This window comes from Lynx rufus, unplaced genomic scaffold (genome assembly GCF_022079265.1).
Source record: "Lynx rufus isolate CCGP_SWC_20201006 ecotype Redwood Valley unplaced genomic scaffold, mLynRuf1.p SCAF_23, whole genome shotgun sequence".
In the NCBI taxonomy this organism is placed as follows: Eukaryota; Metazoa; Chordata; class Mammalia; order Carnivora; family Felidae; genus Lynx; species Lynx rufus.
Window position 1 is genome coordinate 22474504 of NW_025814838.1, and position 16279 is coordinate 22490782.

Sequence of the window (16279 nt, forward strand, 5' to 3'; positions counted from 1 at the left end):
TGAGAGAGCAGGCATCTGAGGGCCCCCAAGACGAAGCCACGGTCTGTTTACAACAGAATCTCAGAAGTGACACCCCTCCCTCCTGCTGGATTCGGTTTCTTAGAAGTGAATCACTAAATCCAGCCCCCCCCCCCACACACACACACAGGCAGTGGCTTACACAGGGGTGGGTCAGAGCAGACCCAAGGTCACCGGAGGCCCCCAGGCCGGAGCCGTGCAGAGTGCCAATATTTAATGCTCGGGCAAAGAAAGCGAAGCTGGTGAAGAAGGCTGAGAGGAGACAACGGGAGAAACAGGGAAAACAGAAGATAGAGGATAGGTAAAAAGGAAGGAAGACAGAAGATCAAATCCACTGAGCGGTCAGCTGGGAACCAGTGACCCGCTGAGACACGCTGTGTGTCTGACAGTCCCGTGCGGGGACAGACAAGAGCCAAGCAGATAGAAAAGCAGCAAGTGAATCACAGTCTGTGGCAGGTGCTGGGACGGGAACAGAGCGCCCTGGGAGGGGACACTTTAACAAGGGTGGTTTCCACGAGGCGACGGCCGTTGAAGATTGAAGAGGAGGTCTTTGCTGAGGGTCACACTGAGCTGCGAGGTGCTTCGGGGGTGTCTTTAGGACTCCGCACCACCGCAGAAGACATCAAGACCAAAGTCAAGAACGACCAGACCGCCCCTTTTGACAGCCGCTTCCCCAACCAGAGCCAGACCCGGAACTCCTGGCAAAACTACCTAGACTTCCACCGCTGTGAGAAGGCGATGACTGCTAAAGGGGGTGAGGTCTCCGTGTGCGAATGGTACCGGCGTGTGTACAAGTCCCTCTGCCCCATGTCCTGGGTGGCAGCCTGGGACGACCGCTGGGCGGAAGGCACGTTTCCCGGGAAGATCTGAACTGGCCCCCCGCAGCTCTCGTCTGTATTCCATCCTTCTCCTAGAGCAGTGAAGGGAGACCAGGGTACATGGTGATGCCCACCCTGGGATCCTGAAGCATGGCTTAACTAATCATAAATACTCGTTGGAAAAGTTAAAAAAAAAGAAAAAGAAAAAGACTGAAGAGAAGCGGACAAAGGGCGAGGGTGAGAGCCTCCTTTCCAGGCCAGCATGGCGAGGTGGGATCGAGCTGGTGTGTCCAGAAACAGAAAGGCAAAGGAAAAGAGGGCAGAGGATGTGACCATGGTAAGAAGAGGTTTTAACAGTCATCTTTCCCTGAGCTGGAGAAGGATTTCTCCCCTTTGCCCTCAATTATTCGAACTGGAGGAATCCTACAGAAATAGAAAATAAGGAAAACGTGTCTTTCTTCTGCAAGCTCTCTCTCTCTCTTTTTAATGGTTATTTATTTAGTTTTGAGAGAGAGCAAGCGAGTGGGGGAAGGGTAGAGAGAGAGCGGGAAATAGGATCCCAAGCAGGTTCTGTGCGGTCAGCGCAGAGCCTGACATGGGGCTCGAACCCACAAACCGTGAGATCATGACCTGAGCCAAAAGCAAGAGTCAGACGCTCAACCAACTGAGACACCCAGGCGCCCCTGAAATCTCTTAAAAGATGAGAGAGGAAGGTTCCATCAGTCAGGCGCTCTTACTAGCCTGGCTGATACTAGACCTGAAGTCTTTTTCACATTTAATAAGAAAAGTTGTACACCTGAAACTGATTATAACACTGTGTGTTAACTATGTTGGAATTAAAATTTATTTATTTTTTTTTTTTTAAATTTTTTTTTTCAACGTTTATTTATTTTTGGGACAGAGAGACAGAGCATGAACGGGGGAGGGGCAGAGAGAGAGGGAGACACAGAATCGGAAACAGGCTCCAGGCTCCGAGCCATCAGCACAGAGCCCGACGCGGGGCTCGAACTCACGGACCGCGAGATCGTGACCTGGCTGAAGTCGGACGCTTAACCGACTGCGCCACCCAGGCGCCCCTGGAATTAAAATTTAAAAACGTAGTTAAAAAATAATTATTAGCGGCATCTGGGTGGCTCAGTCGGCTGAGCCTCTGACTTCAGCTCAGGTCATGATCTCCCCATTCGTGAGTTTGAGCCCCGCATCAGGCTTGCTGCTGTCAGCTTGTCAGTGAAGAGCCTTCCTGGGATCCTCTGACACCCCCCCGCCCCGTCCCTGCCCCTCTCCAACTTGTGCTCTCCCCTCTCCAAAAAATAAATATTTTTTAAAAAATGTAATTTGGTGTGAACCTTCAAAAATTCCAAGGTAACAACTAGAATAGTTTAAGTGTGCATTTTCAAGATAATTTTAGGAGATATTGAAATATACCCCAAATAGGTAGATTTTCATTAAAAATCTCTCTTTTGGAGGTTTATCACTCACTAAGTGGAAATAAATAACAACTCAGCAATTTCACAAGAATTTTCGTCTATTACTGAGTAATGCTGGGAGAGGGGAGTGTAGGGGACTTCAACGTTCAATAAGCCCTTTTTTTCCTGCAAAGTAACTTTAGTTAATGAGAGGAGTCCAAGGAATCCCAGCTTTGGTGACCCGGCGTTGCCCAGACTGTAAGCCTCATGGGGGCAGCACTTGTCTGTTTAACTCGGCACTGGGTCCCTGGGGTCAAGGACAGTACCAGACACAGGAGGGAAGCAAACATTTCCCGCAGGAATGAATGAATGAATGAATGAATGAATGAATGAATGAATGAAATGGTGCACAACCGCGATGGGCCAGCAACAAACAGGATTGTTAGCCAAGCCCATGCTCGGCCACAGGTTTAGAAATGGAGCTGGTCTCCACCTCTCTGACGTATTTCCAGGAGAGGTAGCATGTCTGAGTCGGAGGCCTGAAAGTCAGTGCTAACAGCGAAACCCGAGCCTTCCGGCTGAGCCAGTTCCCCAGGCCCTCCCTGCGCGCCCCGATCCTTACCCGTGGAGGCCACGTTCTAGCAGTTCTTCCCAATCATATCCATACAGGCCCGGTTGTCCCCACACCCAGGGCTCAGACATGGCCACGTCCTCGAAAGCCACAGCCACGGGGAAGCAGGTCAGTCTTGGGGGAAGGGGCAAGTCAGGGACGGCCGGGAGGGGTCCAGATCTGGGTGTGGGAGGCGCCTCCGCCCGGGGGTTGGCTTTTGCGGCCCCTGCCCAGGAGGTGGAGTTTCTAGGCTCCTCCCTGGGGTGGGGTTTCCCGACCTCTCCCAGGAGGTGGGCGGTCGTGGAGCTCCCGGCCCCGCCCAGGAGGTGGAGTTTCTAGGCTCCTCCCTGGGGCGGGGTTTACCGACCTCGCTCAGGAGGTGGGCCGCGGTGGGGCTACCGGGGCTGGGCGCCTGCACACTCTGCGTGCGGTGGGTCTCGCGGGCCGCCTCCTAAGCCATTTCGTCTGTTTGGACACGTGCCAGCTCTGGGCCAGGTGTGGAGGACGCGGAGCAGATAAGGGAAACACCACTTGTCCAGAGGGGGCTTGTAGTCCAGTGAGGCCCACACTAGACAGTGAAAATAAAGGAACAAGATTAATCCCAGGTGCTAAGTGCAGGAAGACAACCACCTGGCTGAGGAACCAGAGCGAGCTCAGGTGTCCCCGGGTTCCCAAAACAGGGCACCGCGAGAGTGCCCGCGGGCTCTGAACCGCAGGTTCCTACGAGGAAAACGCCCTCCGGGCTGCGGCCGCCCAAGAGCACGACCGCAAAAGACACCTTAGAGCAAATGCAGTCTTGACTTTGGAGGTCGAGTTGGGCTCAAGGCCAGTGGTGAGGTCACTTCCCTTCCCGGAAGCCCCTGCTTCGTGTTTGGGAAACCTGGGATAAAAGCCACCCGGCAGGATTCTTGGGAAGATCTTTGTTGGTGTTGATGGCGCCCTTTCTTCCCCCATCACGTGATCCTGTCGTGTTATTCTCAGCCCGGGACTGCTCGGCACACGGGCGTGTAAGCCCTCTGAAGTCAGGGCCGGTTCCTCCTGCCTACCCCAGCCCCTGCAACTGTGCCTGGCACAAAACTGGCCCTTGGCAAAGATTTGTGGCGTGAATGAAATGCCCAGCAAAGAGCCCCCCGACACAATAGGCATTTTAAAATGGCAGCTCTGGGGACGCCTGAGTGGCTCAGTCTGTTAGGCTCAGGTCATGATCTCACGGTTGGTGAGTTCCAGCCCAGCGTCCAGCTCTCTGCTGTCAGTGCAGAGCCCTCTTCGGATCCTCTGTCCCCCCCCCTCCCCCTTTCTGCCCCTCCCCCGCTCGTGCTCTCTTTCTCTCTGTCTCAAAAATAAATAAACATTAAAAAAAATTTTAATAAAATAAAATGGCAGCTCTGGTCCCCTCAGAAAATACAGGGTGACAGACACCCCCAAGAAGAACAGGACAAGTCCTGATGAGGGGGGATGAGTTCTTACCTGGAGGGGGAGTTAGACTCTCCTACTCAGTCCCAGGTTGGACTCTGGATTAGCCGCTAAATCCTCATTTCTCTGGCCCCTCCCTCTCCCCACCCCACTCCCAAACTGGGAGGTTAAGGGTTAACTCTAGGAAGCCCCCTCATTACCTGGATGGGACCAGAGCTGGGAACTTCCTGTTCAATTTTCCGGGAGCCCTTTCCCAGCCTGGCTGAGGCTGACTCTGGCCCTGGGGCCCTCAAAGAACCCTTAGCAACCCCCCCCTCTGGAGTGGGGACCCCGAGTGGTGAGTTGCAAGCAAGCCTGGGGTAAAGGCTGCCAGGACAGACACAAGGGGTTCCTAGCAGCTTGGAGGGAAAAGAGGGACCCGGGCCTCAGCGAAGGGATGGGGGATTGGGAAACTGGAAAAGAAAAAAGTCTTGGAAGGATGTGGGTGGTCTATGCTGGGAGCCCAGTGCCAGCCAGCTCTGGGGCCATCGAGGAGGGTGGCGGGACTTCCTGTAACATGGGCTTGCTGTACCCACCGGGGAGGGGAAGGCAGGCAGGCTCCAAGTGCCCCCAGGTGGACGGCCGGCCTCCTGGACTCAGCTCACCACCCGGAGGGGAGCCTGGCCAACAAAAAGTAGCCTGTGACTCTCCTGCCAGCTGTGTCCGGGGAGAAAGGGAAGGTCCCCGGCCAAGGACCCGGGCTCGGGGCTCTCCCGTGGTCTGGGTGGGTCCTGCGGCCGCACTGCCACCCCGGGCTGGTCCAGCCCTTGCCTCCCACCTCGCTGGGCTCCAGATTAAGCTGGTCGAATATCGGAGGGTAGCTGAGCTCTCACCCCCCACAGATGTGCATATGAACAGAGCTTTTGTCCTGGAGACTGGGGGGTGGGAAGGAGAGGCTCTGCAGCCAAATTCCCTTAAATTCCTCCTCTTTCAAGCCTTACCACCTCACCTGAAGTTTCCGGGCACCCCTGCCTGTGTCTAGGCCTGAGGGCTAGAACTCAGAATCTCCTCATTTTTTCTGAATCGTGCCGTGATATTCTGGCTAAGACGAGGCAAATCGCACCGGGAGGGAGGGGAACTGGGTCCTTTTCTGTTTCCGAGCTTTTGCACCCTGGTCAAGATCAGTGTTCTCACCTTAAAGAAAATCCTGGCTCCCCCTGCTGTGACCTTGAGCAAGGCACCCGTCGGCTCCCAGTGTGGCCTCTGCGCTTGTCACATGGAGAAATTATAACCCACCCCGTGGGCTGGGGGTGGACGAAGCAAGCCTGAGTTGAGAGCCCCTCCAGATCAGCACTCAGTCCCTGCCAGCTATTATCACAAGGCTGCTGGTCACACGCGATCGGTTCTGTCCTTTCGCTCCTGCTGCCCAAAGAGTGAGACAAAAGCCCACTCTCTTCAACACTTATCAGAGACTTTTTCTGCACCAGTTTCGAGTGCTTTCCTCAGTAAGTACAGCTGCCAGGCGGCCATCCTCGTTGTGTTACTTCTACTAACAAACACGGAAGCCGCTTCAAGCACGAGGCGAACGGTTGTGCTCGAGACGCAGCTCCTACTCGCAGGCGGAGGGGAGAGAGACCCTCAGCCCTGGGTTCGTGGCCCAGCGTGACCACGGACGGGTAGATGCAGGTTGCTGGTGTGTCGGGGGGGGGGGTGCGGTCCCTGAAGAGAGACGTCAAGGGGTGAGAGGCGCCCCGTGGGGTGAGATGCCAAAGTGCAGGAAAGGACGCCACCGCTGGGCGAGCGAAGGAGGGACGGGGAGGGGGGCTGGAGAGAGGCTGGAGCCACCATGGCTGCCCGGGGGCAGGTGGCCAGGATGTAACCCTGGGCCTTTGTTTCAGCATCCCCGGGCTCTCCCTCTCTGAGGTGGAAGCGCTGGGCCGGGTATAAAACCCTCTCTTCCTCTGTTCTGTCACACCGCGCCTCGCTCCCCTCACCAGAACAGGAGGTCCCTTCCGCCCTCAGCCCTGCAGCAAGGAGGCTCCTCCACAAACCGTCCAAAGCTCTTGACGAGGCTGACTTCCCCCCGGCCGCGTTGCCAAGGCGGGCCCGTGACGGGAATGACTGTTAGCTGTGCTCACTTGTGGTTTTGCCCAGCAGTAACGAGAACAGCAGTTGGTAGCGTCCTAGCACCCACCGGGTGTGGTCTGTAGGTGGCGGGCACCTCTCTGCTGTCTCTAGGTGGTGGGGAGTGATGTCCCTCTGCCTGGGATGTCCCTGGCGTGGGGCTCGGGGAACAGGTTTGGGAGAAGCTCATCATCGGTAGCCCCGAGGCCAGAGAGCAGGGAGGGCAGGCGGATGTTGGAACTTGGGTTTTTGTGTCCGTAAAATAATTGCAGCCCAAATTAAGAGAGGAAAGTGCTTCAAAACTCTGGAGCCGACGTGCTGGCCTGTGCCGAACGACGTAAGCCTTCCGGGTTGTGCTGAAGGACCGAACTGAGTCCCCTGTGGGTGAGGCTGAACTTGAGGCATCTCCCTTTTCGTAGATCTGGGTGACCCCAAAAGGAAAGAGTGGTCTGAGAGGAGAGATGGGCCCGTGGTCAGTCCTGTGGACCCAGTGCCCCCTGGTGGCCAGTTAGAGCCACTTTTTATTGCTATTTGGGGATGGATACCTTCCAGAAGGGTAGACCAAGGAAGAATCCAGAATTAAAAAAAAAAAAAAAATAGGAACGAAAGAAATGATTGCCTCTCCTGCCCATCACCCAGCTCCCAAGGGTGTATCCACTAGAGGTCTCGGAGGTGGACAGGGCAGCTTTGATTGGCCTTGCAGACCTATCTGTCACCGATCTCTACGAGTTCTCTGCGGATCTCTGCAAGCCTTAGTCTCTCATCTGGAGACCCACGCCCCCATCTCACCTCTCTGGCTCATCCTGCCCTCGGTCTCTGGTGGAACCTGGGAGAGGAGGAGATTGGTACACCAAGTGGGTGCTCAGCCCTGCCCTGATCAGCTGGGTGGTCGTGGCCTTGACCGCTGAGAGCCACCCCCAGAGCCATAAAGTGAGAGTCAAGATGTCTGGTCAAGGAGAAATCCCATGCATGAATCCCTACTCCCCACCCAGCCCCCACCTTTTGTCTTTAAAACTGCCAAACTTCCGGACACTTTGAGAGAGCAACGCAGTGGACATCAACACATCCATCTCCCAGATTCAAGAGTTCTTTTATTTTCCCCACTTGCCTTTACTATCCCTAAGTATGGCTGGACCCTCGGGCCCCCTTCCTTCCAAACTCTTCAACGTCTCCCAAAAATAGAGGCATTTCCCACAAACCACAAAACTGGAATCCTTTCTCAGAAATTAATGGTCAGCTCCATTGCAATCTAGTGTCCCATCCATATTCCAATTTCCCCAGCTGACTCCAGAATATCTTTTAGAGCATCCCTACTTCCCCCTCCACCCATCCCCTCCCCTCTTTAAAAACATTGGGCTCCAGTCAAGGTTCCTTCTTTCGGCCATGGGGCTGTTAGTTTCCTCTAGAGCCATGCGCCCCCTACAGGTGCTTTTAAAAATAATGCTGAAGGACGGGGGCCAGTTTGCCAGAAATATTCTGCATTTGTAATTCGTTCCATTGTTTCCTTGAGGGATCATTTCACTTGTTCTTTTTTTTTTCTTTTAATTGAATAAATCTGACGTGTAACATTGTGTCAGTGAAAGGCGTACAGCATGTTACTTCGATACGTCTGTATATTGTAATAGACTGCTGATGCAGTGATATTTATCGAATTACATAATTACCCCGCAGTAGTATTGTCTATATCCATTATACTGTGCATTAGATCTCTATGGGTTATTCACTATGAGTTACAAGTTTGTCCCCTTAAACAGCATCGCTCTCATCCACTGCACCCCCCCCCCCGCCTCCCACTCACTCTTATCTGTGCAGTGCAAAGTGGGGGTCTAAAGGCTGGATCGCGTTGCGATGGAACGTTTCTGCCAAGAACCCCTCTTTGGCGGTGCCCTGTCCTCCCTGGGGCCTCAGGAGGCGGGGAAACCAGGCGGTCCTGTCTCAGAGATGCCACTTTTGATCACTGGGGTGAAGTGACGTGAAATTCGAAATGCTGCAGGAAGGCGTGAAGACACGGAACTGTCAGTTTTCTCTGCCTTTTAGCGTTTGGGGCTGTCCTGCCGTCCGAGCCGTTGCCTAGGACCAGCGAGAGAGACATGATTCCTCCGGAGGCCACATCTTTAGGCATTTCTTAACACCGCAGGTGTGGGAGCAGAGCGGGAGAGACCCGACAGTGGGACCAGCTGCAGTGAGCCGTGCCCCGCCGCCGCCCCCCCGGCTGAAGGATGCTCGAAGAACCCGTCCCGGCCGCCCCAGAGCCCGAGCAGCTCGGAGCAGTCAAACTGGAGGAAGAGGAGGCCGTCGGTCAGGAGGACCTCAGGCACACTGAGGCCAGGCCCCGGCCCGAGGTGGCTCACCAGCTCTTCAGATGCTTCCAGTATCAGGAGGACATGGGGCCAAGGGCGTCCCTGAGCCGGCTCCGGGAGCTGTGCTGCCGCTGGCTGCGGCCGGCTCTGCACACCAAGGAGCAGATCCTGGAGCTGCTGGTGCTGGAGCAGTTCCTGAGCGTGCTGCCCCCGCACCTGCTGGCCCGGCTGCAGGGCCAGCAGCTCAGGGACGGCGAGGAGGTTGTGCTGCTGCTGGAGGGTGTCCAGAGGGAGTCCAGCGCCGTGGGGCCGCTGGTAAGGGGGAGGGGGGGCGGCCGGGCGGCAAGACAGGGACTCGGGCGCCCCGTGAAGGAATCACCCGACCCCCCATTTTCCTCCCTCTGACAATTGCTTCTTAACCTCCTAAGTCCTGTGACCCTCCCCTTTGCGCGGCCCCCTTTCCCTTGGGAGTGAGAAGGACGCGCATTGTCCCTCTGCCCTGTTCGCCACCTGACACAGATGCATTTTGCACAGGATTTTAGTTTTAATGCTGGCAAGAATTGTCCCCGTGCAGACGTCACTTCGGAGGACCAGGGGGGCTCTTCCCAGGTCTCCAGCCACAGTCCCAAAAAGGAAGTGCCCTCAGAAGGACCCCCGGCCCCGGAGCCAGCCGTGGAGCCCCCAGCATCCCAGCCAGGGCCCTCCAAGCCTGCTGAGCTGGGGACCTGGAGACATCCCCCAAGTTCAAAGCAGCCACTGAGCCCAGGCCCCAAGAGGACATTCCAAGCCCTGCAAGAGTGTGGTGAGCAGCTGGTGCCCGGGCAGGTGGGAGCCAGGAGGCCTGGTACGTGAGGACGGGGTGAGACGAAGGCACCCCCCTCTTTGACAGGGATGGGAGAGCGCCGAGATGTCTCTCCCAGGGCCCTGACCACGGGTGCGCCCCCCGTACGGCGGGGGGAGGGTAGGTCGGCCCCCTAACGGCTCTCTCTTTCTCCCCCCGATGCTGCCAGCCCCCCAGGGCCCTGTCCTGTGGCTGGAGGAAAACTCCCGAGATCAGGAGCTTGCAGCTGTGCTGGTGAGCTGGCCCGGCCCCTCCCTCCAGACTGTCCTCGGCCCCGGACGCTCTCTGCCCCCGCTGTTGTGGCAAATCCGTGTCTTCCTTAATTTAAACCCTCAGAGTCTTCCATCCCCCTCAGCTCACAGCCCCGTTCCTCTCTCACCAAGGGTCTGGCTCATCCTTTTGTTACAGGAGTCCCTGACCTTCGAGGATGTCCCAGCAAAGAAGGCGTGGCCTGTTCACCCTCTGGGTAAGCGGCCCTTCCTGCTGGGGACCACTGAAGGCTCTCTCCTTGTGTTTCCAGAGTGGTCTCTAAAGCTCCAGACCCTACCTGACTTTTTAGCCTCTTTGGCTAAAAATGGGCTATGTTAACATGAATTCCTTCCTTCCTTCCTTTCTTCCTTCCTCCATTCGTTTACTTATTTTATACTTTTAAAAAAATGTTCGTTTACTTCTGAGAGAGAGAGAAAAAGCAGGAGCGGGGGAGGAGCAGAGAGAGGGGGACAGAGGATCCGGACGTGGGGCTGAAACTCACAAATATGAGATCATGACCCGAGCTGAAGTCTGACGCTCAACCCACTGAGCCACCCAGGTGCCCCTTACTTACTTATTTTATTTAAAAAAATGTTTTTTTAATTTTTTAACACTTATTTATTTTTATTTATTTTTTTAAATTTTTTTTATCGTTTATTTATTTTTGAGACAGAGAGAGAGACAGAGCATGAACGGGGGAGGAGCAGAGAGAGAGGGAGACACAGAATCGGAAGCAGGCTCCAGGCTCTGAGCTGTCGGCACAGAGCCCGACGCGGGGCTCGAACTCACCGACCGCGAGATCGTGAGATCGTGACCTGAGCTGAAGTCGGACTCTCAACCGACTGAGCCACCCAGGCGCCCCACTTATTTATTTTTGAGACAGAGAGAGAGCATGAACAGGGGAGGGTCAGAGAAAGAGGGAGACACAGAATCCGAAACAGGCTCCAGGCTCTGAGCTGTCAGCACAGAGCCCGATGTGGGGCTTGAACCCACGGACCGCGAGATCATGACCTGAGCTGAAGTCGGACGCTCAACCGACTGAGCCACTCAGGCGCCCCTAAAATTTTTTTTTAATGTTTATTTATTTTTGAGAGAGAGAGAGCGTGAATGCAGGAAGGGGCAGGAAGAGAGGGAGACACGGAATCCGAAGCAGGCTCCCGGCTCTGAGCTGGCAGCACAGAGCCGGACCCAGGGCTCAAACCCACGAATCGTGAGATCTTGCCCTGAGCCGAAGTCAGTCGCTTAACTGACTGAGCCACCCAGGCGCCCCTCTTTTACTTATTTTAGAGGCTTACTGTGTTTGATGTAATCATCAACCCCGTTAACTTTGAGCTTTTAAAATGGGTGGTCATGGGAGTGCTTGCTAAGGGGTTTGGGGTTTCCATCCAGAGGAAGGACAGAGTTCTGACACTAGATAGACAGTGGTGACAGTTGTACAACACTGGGAATGTACCTGATGGACCTGAACTGTGCACTTTAAAATGGTTACTACGGTAAATTCTATGGTTTTTACCGTCACCTTCTGCCCCCCCCCCCGCCCCCCTCCCGGATTTCGGGATCCTGGGTTTCGTTCTGCTTTGAGGCAATGAGGCCCTGGCAATTCCTGGGGGCCTCTAAGAATAGGCCTGCCCACATACCCCCCCTTTTCCTGCTTCTTCCTCAGGACCCGGAAGCAGAACCCCAGATGAGGAGTTCAAAGAGGAGCCCAAGGCGGTCACCTGGCCTGCGGCCCTCTCAACAGAGCCTCAGGCAGACGGTCCTGCGGCGGCGGAAGAGCCCCAGGTCCAGGTGCTGGGGCCTGGCCCCGAAGTGAGTGGCACCGGCGGAGGAGGGTCCCCTCCCAGCAGGAGTGACATTCTGGAGGTCAAAGTGGCCGACGGGCCTCCCAGGTCGGAGGCAGAGATGGAATTCATCTGCACCGACTGCGGGGTGACTTTCCGACAGCTGGCCCGCCTGGAGGCGCACCAGCTGCGGAGTCACCCGGGCGCCCGGTCCTTTCCGTGCGAGCGCTGCGGGAAGAGCTTCGGCCGCAGCTCCATCCTCAAGCTGCACATGCGCACGCACACGGACGAGCGGCCACACGCCTGCCACCTGTGCGGCCACCGCTTCCGCCAGAGCTCCCACCTGAACAAGCACCTTCAGACGCACTCCTCCGAGCCCGCCTTCCTGTGTGCCGAGTGCGGCCAGGGCTTCCAGCGGCGCGCCAGCCTCATGCAGCACCTGCTGGCGCACGCCGAGGGCCAGCAGTCGCCGCGCGCCCCCGAGGCCAAGCCCGAAGCGCGCGAGCTGGCCGTTGTCCTGTGCTCTCACTGCGGCCAGACCTTCCAGCGCCGCTCCAGCCTCAAGCGCCACCTGCGGATCCACGCCAAGGACAAGGGCCACCAGTGCTCGGAGTGCTCGGGCAGCCTGCGCTCGGGCCCGGAGCGCAGGCCGTACGTGTGCAACGACTGTGGCAAGGCGTTCCGGCGCAGCGAGCACCTGGGGGCCCACCGGCGCGTGCACACGGGCGAGCGGCCCTTCTCGTGCCAGGTGTGCGGCCGCAGCTTCAGCCAGAGCTCCCAGCTGGTGTGCCACCAGCGGGTGCACACGGGCGAGAAGCCCTACAGCTGCCCGCACTGCGGGAAGCGCTTCGTGCGGCGGGCGGGGCTCGCCCGCCACCTCCTGACGCACGGCGGCCCCAGGCCCCACCACTGCACCCAGTGCGGCAAGACCTTCAGCCAGACGCAGGACCTCGCCCGCCACCGGCGCAGCCACACGGGCGAGAAGCCGTGCCGCTGCAGCGAGTGCGGCGAGGGCTTCAGCCAGAGCGCCCACCTGGCGCGCCACCAGCGCATCCACACCGGGGAGAAGCCCCACGCCTGCGACACCTGCGGCTACCGCTTCCGCAACAGCTCCAACCTGGCCCGCCACCGCCGCAGCCACACCGGCGAGCGGCCCTACGGCTGCCAAACCTGCGGCCGGAGCTTCCGGCGCAACGCCCACCTGCAGCGGCACCTGGCCACCCACGCGGGCGCGGGGACCGAGGCGGCGTCCAGGCCGGCCGAGCCCCCGCAGGAGTGCCGGGAGTGCGGCAAGAGCTTCAGCCGCAGCTGTAATCTGCTGCGCCACATGCTGGTGCACACGGGGGCCAGGCCCTTCTCGTGCGCGCAGTGCGGCCGCAGCTTCAGCCGCAACTCGCACCTGCTGCGCCACCTGCGAACCCACGCCCGCGAGACCCTCTACTAGCCTCGCGCAGGTTCCGCCGGGCCCCGCCCCGCACGCGCGCGCGCGCCTCTGCGTCGCCCGTGTCCTGGGCAACCGAGGCCTGCGGTGGGCGTCCCTGGCCTGGCCCCGCCCCGCCCCGCCCCGCCCCGCCCCGCCCCGCCCCGGCCTCCCTCTGGCTCCGCCAGACCTGTGTGTTAGTTTTCCCCTACCCCGGAGGCAGGTCTCCCTGGCTTCAGGGTTGTATTTCAAAATCCTAAAGTAAAACAGCTTTCCTGAAAATGACTCTGCTTTATTTTTTTGTGAGGTCCACCAAAACGCTGTTACCCTCCTACTGTGACAGTGACGCCTTTTTCCCTTCCCTTCCGTTCCCCAGCACCTTCCATAGCAGGCTAGAGGGGAGCAGGCCCAAGGACTGGCCTCCTCCCCCACCCGCAACACACACACCCCGGAAGGGCCAGGGTTGGGGGGGGCGACAGAGGGGTGCCATCTGTCCCAGTCAGCTGTGAGGAAGGCCAGGGAATCTCACCCGGAATTCTTCCTTCTCTGGAGTCTGCCCCTAACCTGTGCTGTCCAGTCCAGTACCCTCTAGCTGTATGCGGCCGTTTAAATTAATTAAAATGGTGGGACGCGTGGGTGGCTCAGTCATTCGGGCGTCGGACTTCAGCTCAGGTCATGATTTACAGGTTGGTGAATCCAGCCCTGCGTCACGCTCTGCGCTGACAGCCCAAAGCCTGCCTGGGATTCTCCTCTCTCTGTCCCTCCCCTGAATTCTGTCTCTCAAAATAAATAAATAAAAACCTGAAAAAAAATAATTACTTTAATAACGGAATATAATTTAAAATCCCAGATTCTGGGTCATTCCAGGAAACAGCAGATGAAACGAAACCTGCCTGATGGCCAAGACAGGTTGCGGGCTGGGGACCCCTAACGACCCATAATCCTGCAAACCCGAAGGTGGTTTGGCAGAGTGCCCACCTTCTCCGACCTCTCAGGCAATCTTGGCAATCCGGTAGACAGATTTCGTTTTCTCCCAGTCTAGTGGACAGATTTTTAAAATCATGTGACTTGTGGTAATACTGCAAAAAAGAAAACAGCCCACCCCAGCCGTAGGGCGTGTGCACACACACTTCCTGCTCTAGTCGGTGGCTTGTCACCTACAAGCTTTCGGGTTGTCTTTGTCCCTCCACCAGCCTGACACACGACTGTTCTTTGACAAATGCTTGTGGACATACAGTGAACTTGTCAGCCCGCGGCCAAGGGACTTGGGAAAGATCTGTCCCCAGATCTAGAGGAGGTCCGTGTTTTGGGGGGTTGGGAGGGAGATGAGGTGGGGTACAGAGAGTCACCAGATGTCCCAGAACAAATTAGAGCTTTGGAAGACCCCCCGAGGAGAAATTTTCAAGAAGGAAGCTTTCTTGATCAACTAAATGAGTAAGGAAGTTGGGAGAACCCATAGCATTTGAAGGCTTTATTTCTTGAGTACCTACTATGTACCGGGGAACGTGCCGGGCTATTGAGGAGAACAAGGCCTGAAATAGAAGAGGGAGACCACCTCAGAAGAACCGGGGGGAGGGCACCCTCATTGGAGGGAACAGCAGGTGCAAAGTCCCTGAGAATACTGTCCCTGAGGGAGATCTGTAGGAACCTGATGACACAGACACAGCCTCAGAGGCCCAGGGCAGAGTGTATTTACGATGGGAAGATGGGAGGGTGTTAATCAGGCAGTTACTTCATTTTGCCAGGACATTGATTTGGCCTCGGCACTGGAAAGATTTGGCTTGAAAGAGGCAAGACCGAGGCGACCAACTAGGTTTGGGATGACGGTGACCTTGATGGGGCCGTGGGGTCATGAAAGCCCCTGATGGCTTCAACACGGTAGGCAGGTTTTGTCAACTTCTCACCGGAGTCAAGCGCAAAGGCACAAGGAGAAGTAAGAGAGAGTCTGACCACAGGGTCATGTGAAAATGCGGGTCAGGGGTCTAAAAGAAACTGAATGTTGTCTGGCCATGGGAGGAGAGGACACGACGTCCAGGGGGAAGCGAGAGCTAGGTCAGGCCCTGGCGGGGGATGGCCCCTTGGAGCTGGGGACTCAGGCCTGAGATGGGCCTCCCAGTGTAAAAGGCTCTCAGAGGGATCCCCTGGGAATGAAACAGGATGTGGGCCAGCACCGGGCTCCCCAAAGTCCACTCCCTCACCGGGCAGGGGCAATGAGCAAGCAGGGCCCCTCAGGATGACCAGGGCCACCATCAGGGTCTGTCTAGCTTAGCCCTTGCCCACTCCTGGTGGACTCACAGCTGTTCCCCAGGGAGGTGATTTTTCTAAGAATTAAGAGTTCATTCGTATGATCCAAAAGGGTCTTTAAGAAACTGGCAGATGGGAGGGGGGGGCACCTGGGTGGCTCAGTCAGCTGGGCAACCGACTTTGGCTCAGGTCATGCTGTCCCAGTTCGTGGGATGGAACCCTGAGGCCAATGTCGGGCTCTGTGCTGATGGCTCGGAGCCTGGCGCCTGCTGCGCATTCTGTGTCTCCCTCTCTCTGCCCCTCCCCTGCGCTCGCTCTCTCTCTCTCTCTCTCTCTCTCTAAATAAACATTAAAAAAAGAAAAAACAAAGAAAACGCCACAGGAGTGAGTGATAGAAATGCCCCCAGCTGTGAGACCTCCCGGCTCCCAGTCACCTCCCCACATCCCTCTCACCCCTAGGCACACCTCCCTGGTCTGGAGCCTCTCCTTTGCTGGCGTGTTTTCCCGCACCCCACCCTCACCCCACCCCACCTGTCCCCTTTCCTGCTCTGTCCTCAGGTCAGGGCCCCGGAAACCGCCCCCCCCAGCTCTATCTCGGCAGCTGCTGTTTACGGCTAGACACCCCAATGCAAAAATCTGTGTGCAGCTGCGGGAAGCAGGATGTCAGTGGGGGAGGGGGGAGCTTCAAGGAAGTGGCCTCAAAAAATGGTGAGCTGGGCCGACCCCCTCCCTGCCCTGGCCTTGCTCCTGGCTCCCCTCCCCCACCCCCTCCCCAGTTTCTGCATTTGCAGGCCCCCCGGGAGGCCTGAGCCAGAGATCTGAGTCCCGTCCCGCCCCAGGCTGCCCTTCTCTCTGGTCCAGGTAGGGGTGAACCCTCCTCCCCCTCCCTACTCCTCCCTCCCCCGCCTCTGCCCCAACCTCAAAGCCAAGGAGTTTCCATGGCCTGGTGAAGGATGAAGACCCAGGTCAGAAGAACAAGCCAAGGGGCAAATGTGCCTCAGGCCTGAGCTCCCTGCTGCCCCAGCGTCAGGCAACGCGCAGGCCAGGAAACTTCCAGCCCTTTCCACAGGCCAGTT

At 57.1% G+C, this 16279-nt stretch overlaps 2 protein-coding genes across 3 annotated transcripts in view; one reads left to right on the forward strand and one right to left on the reverse strand.

Annotated features, from left to right (window-relative positions):
* Nucleotides 1-2946, reverse strand: part of ZNF205 (zinc finger protein 205) — an 18320-nt gene extending 15374 nt beyond the window's left edge. The window contains exon 1 of the mRNA XM_047087621.1: nucleotides 2865-2946. The gene's annotated coding sequence lies outside the window, so the exon portion shown is untranslated. The remainder of the gene's footprint in view (nucleotides 1-2864) is intronic.
* ZSCAN10 (zinc finger and SCAN domain containing 10) lies at nucleotides 2899-13055 on the forward strand. 2 transcript variants are annotated; one of them, XM_047087625.1, is made up of 6 exons: nucleotides 2899-2981; nucleotides 8506-8983; nucleotides 9203-9470; nucleotides 9679-9743; nucleotides 9918-9975; nucleotides 11422-13055. In XM_047087625.1, the coding sequence occupies exons 2-6, from the start codon at nucleotides 8588-8590 to the stop codon at nucleotides 12981-12983; spliced, it is 2349 nt and encodes a 782-aa protein (XP_046943581.1). In that variant the 5' UTR covers nucleotides 2899-2981; nucleotides 8506-8587; the 3' UTR covers nucleotides 12984-13055. The 2 variants fall into 2 exon arrangements, with proteins under 2 accessions (XP_046943581.1, XP_046943582.1); XM_047087626.1 differs by lacking the exons at nucleotides 2899-2981; nucleotides 9203-9470 and having other exon boundaries at nucleotides 8701-8983.
* Nucleotides 13056-16279: the final 3224 nt, after the last annotated feature.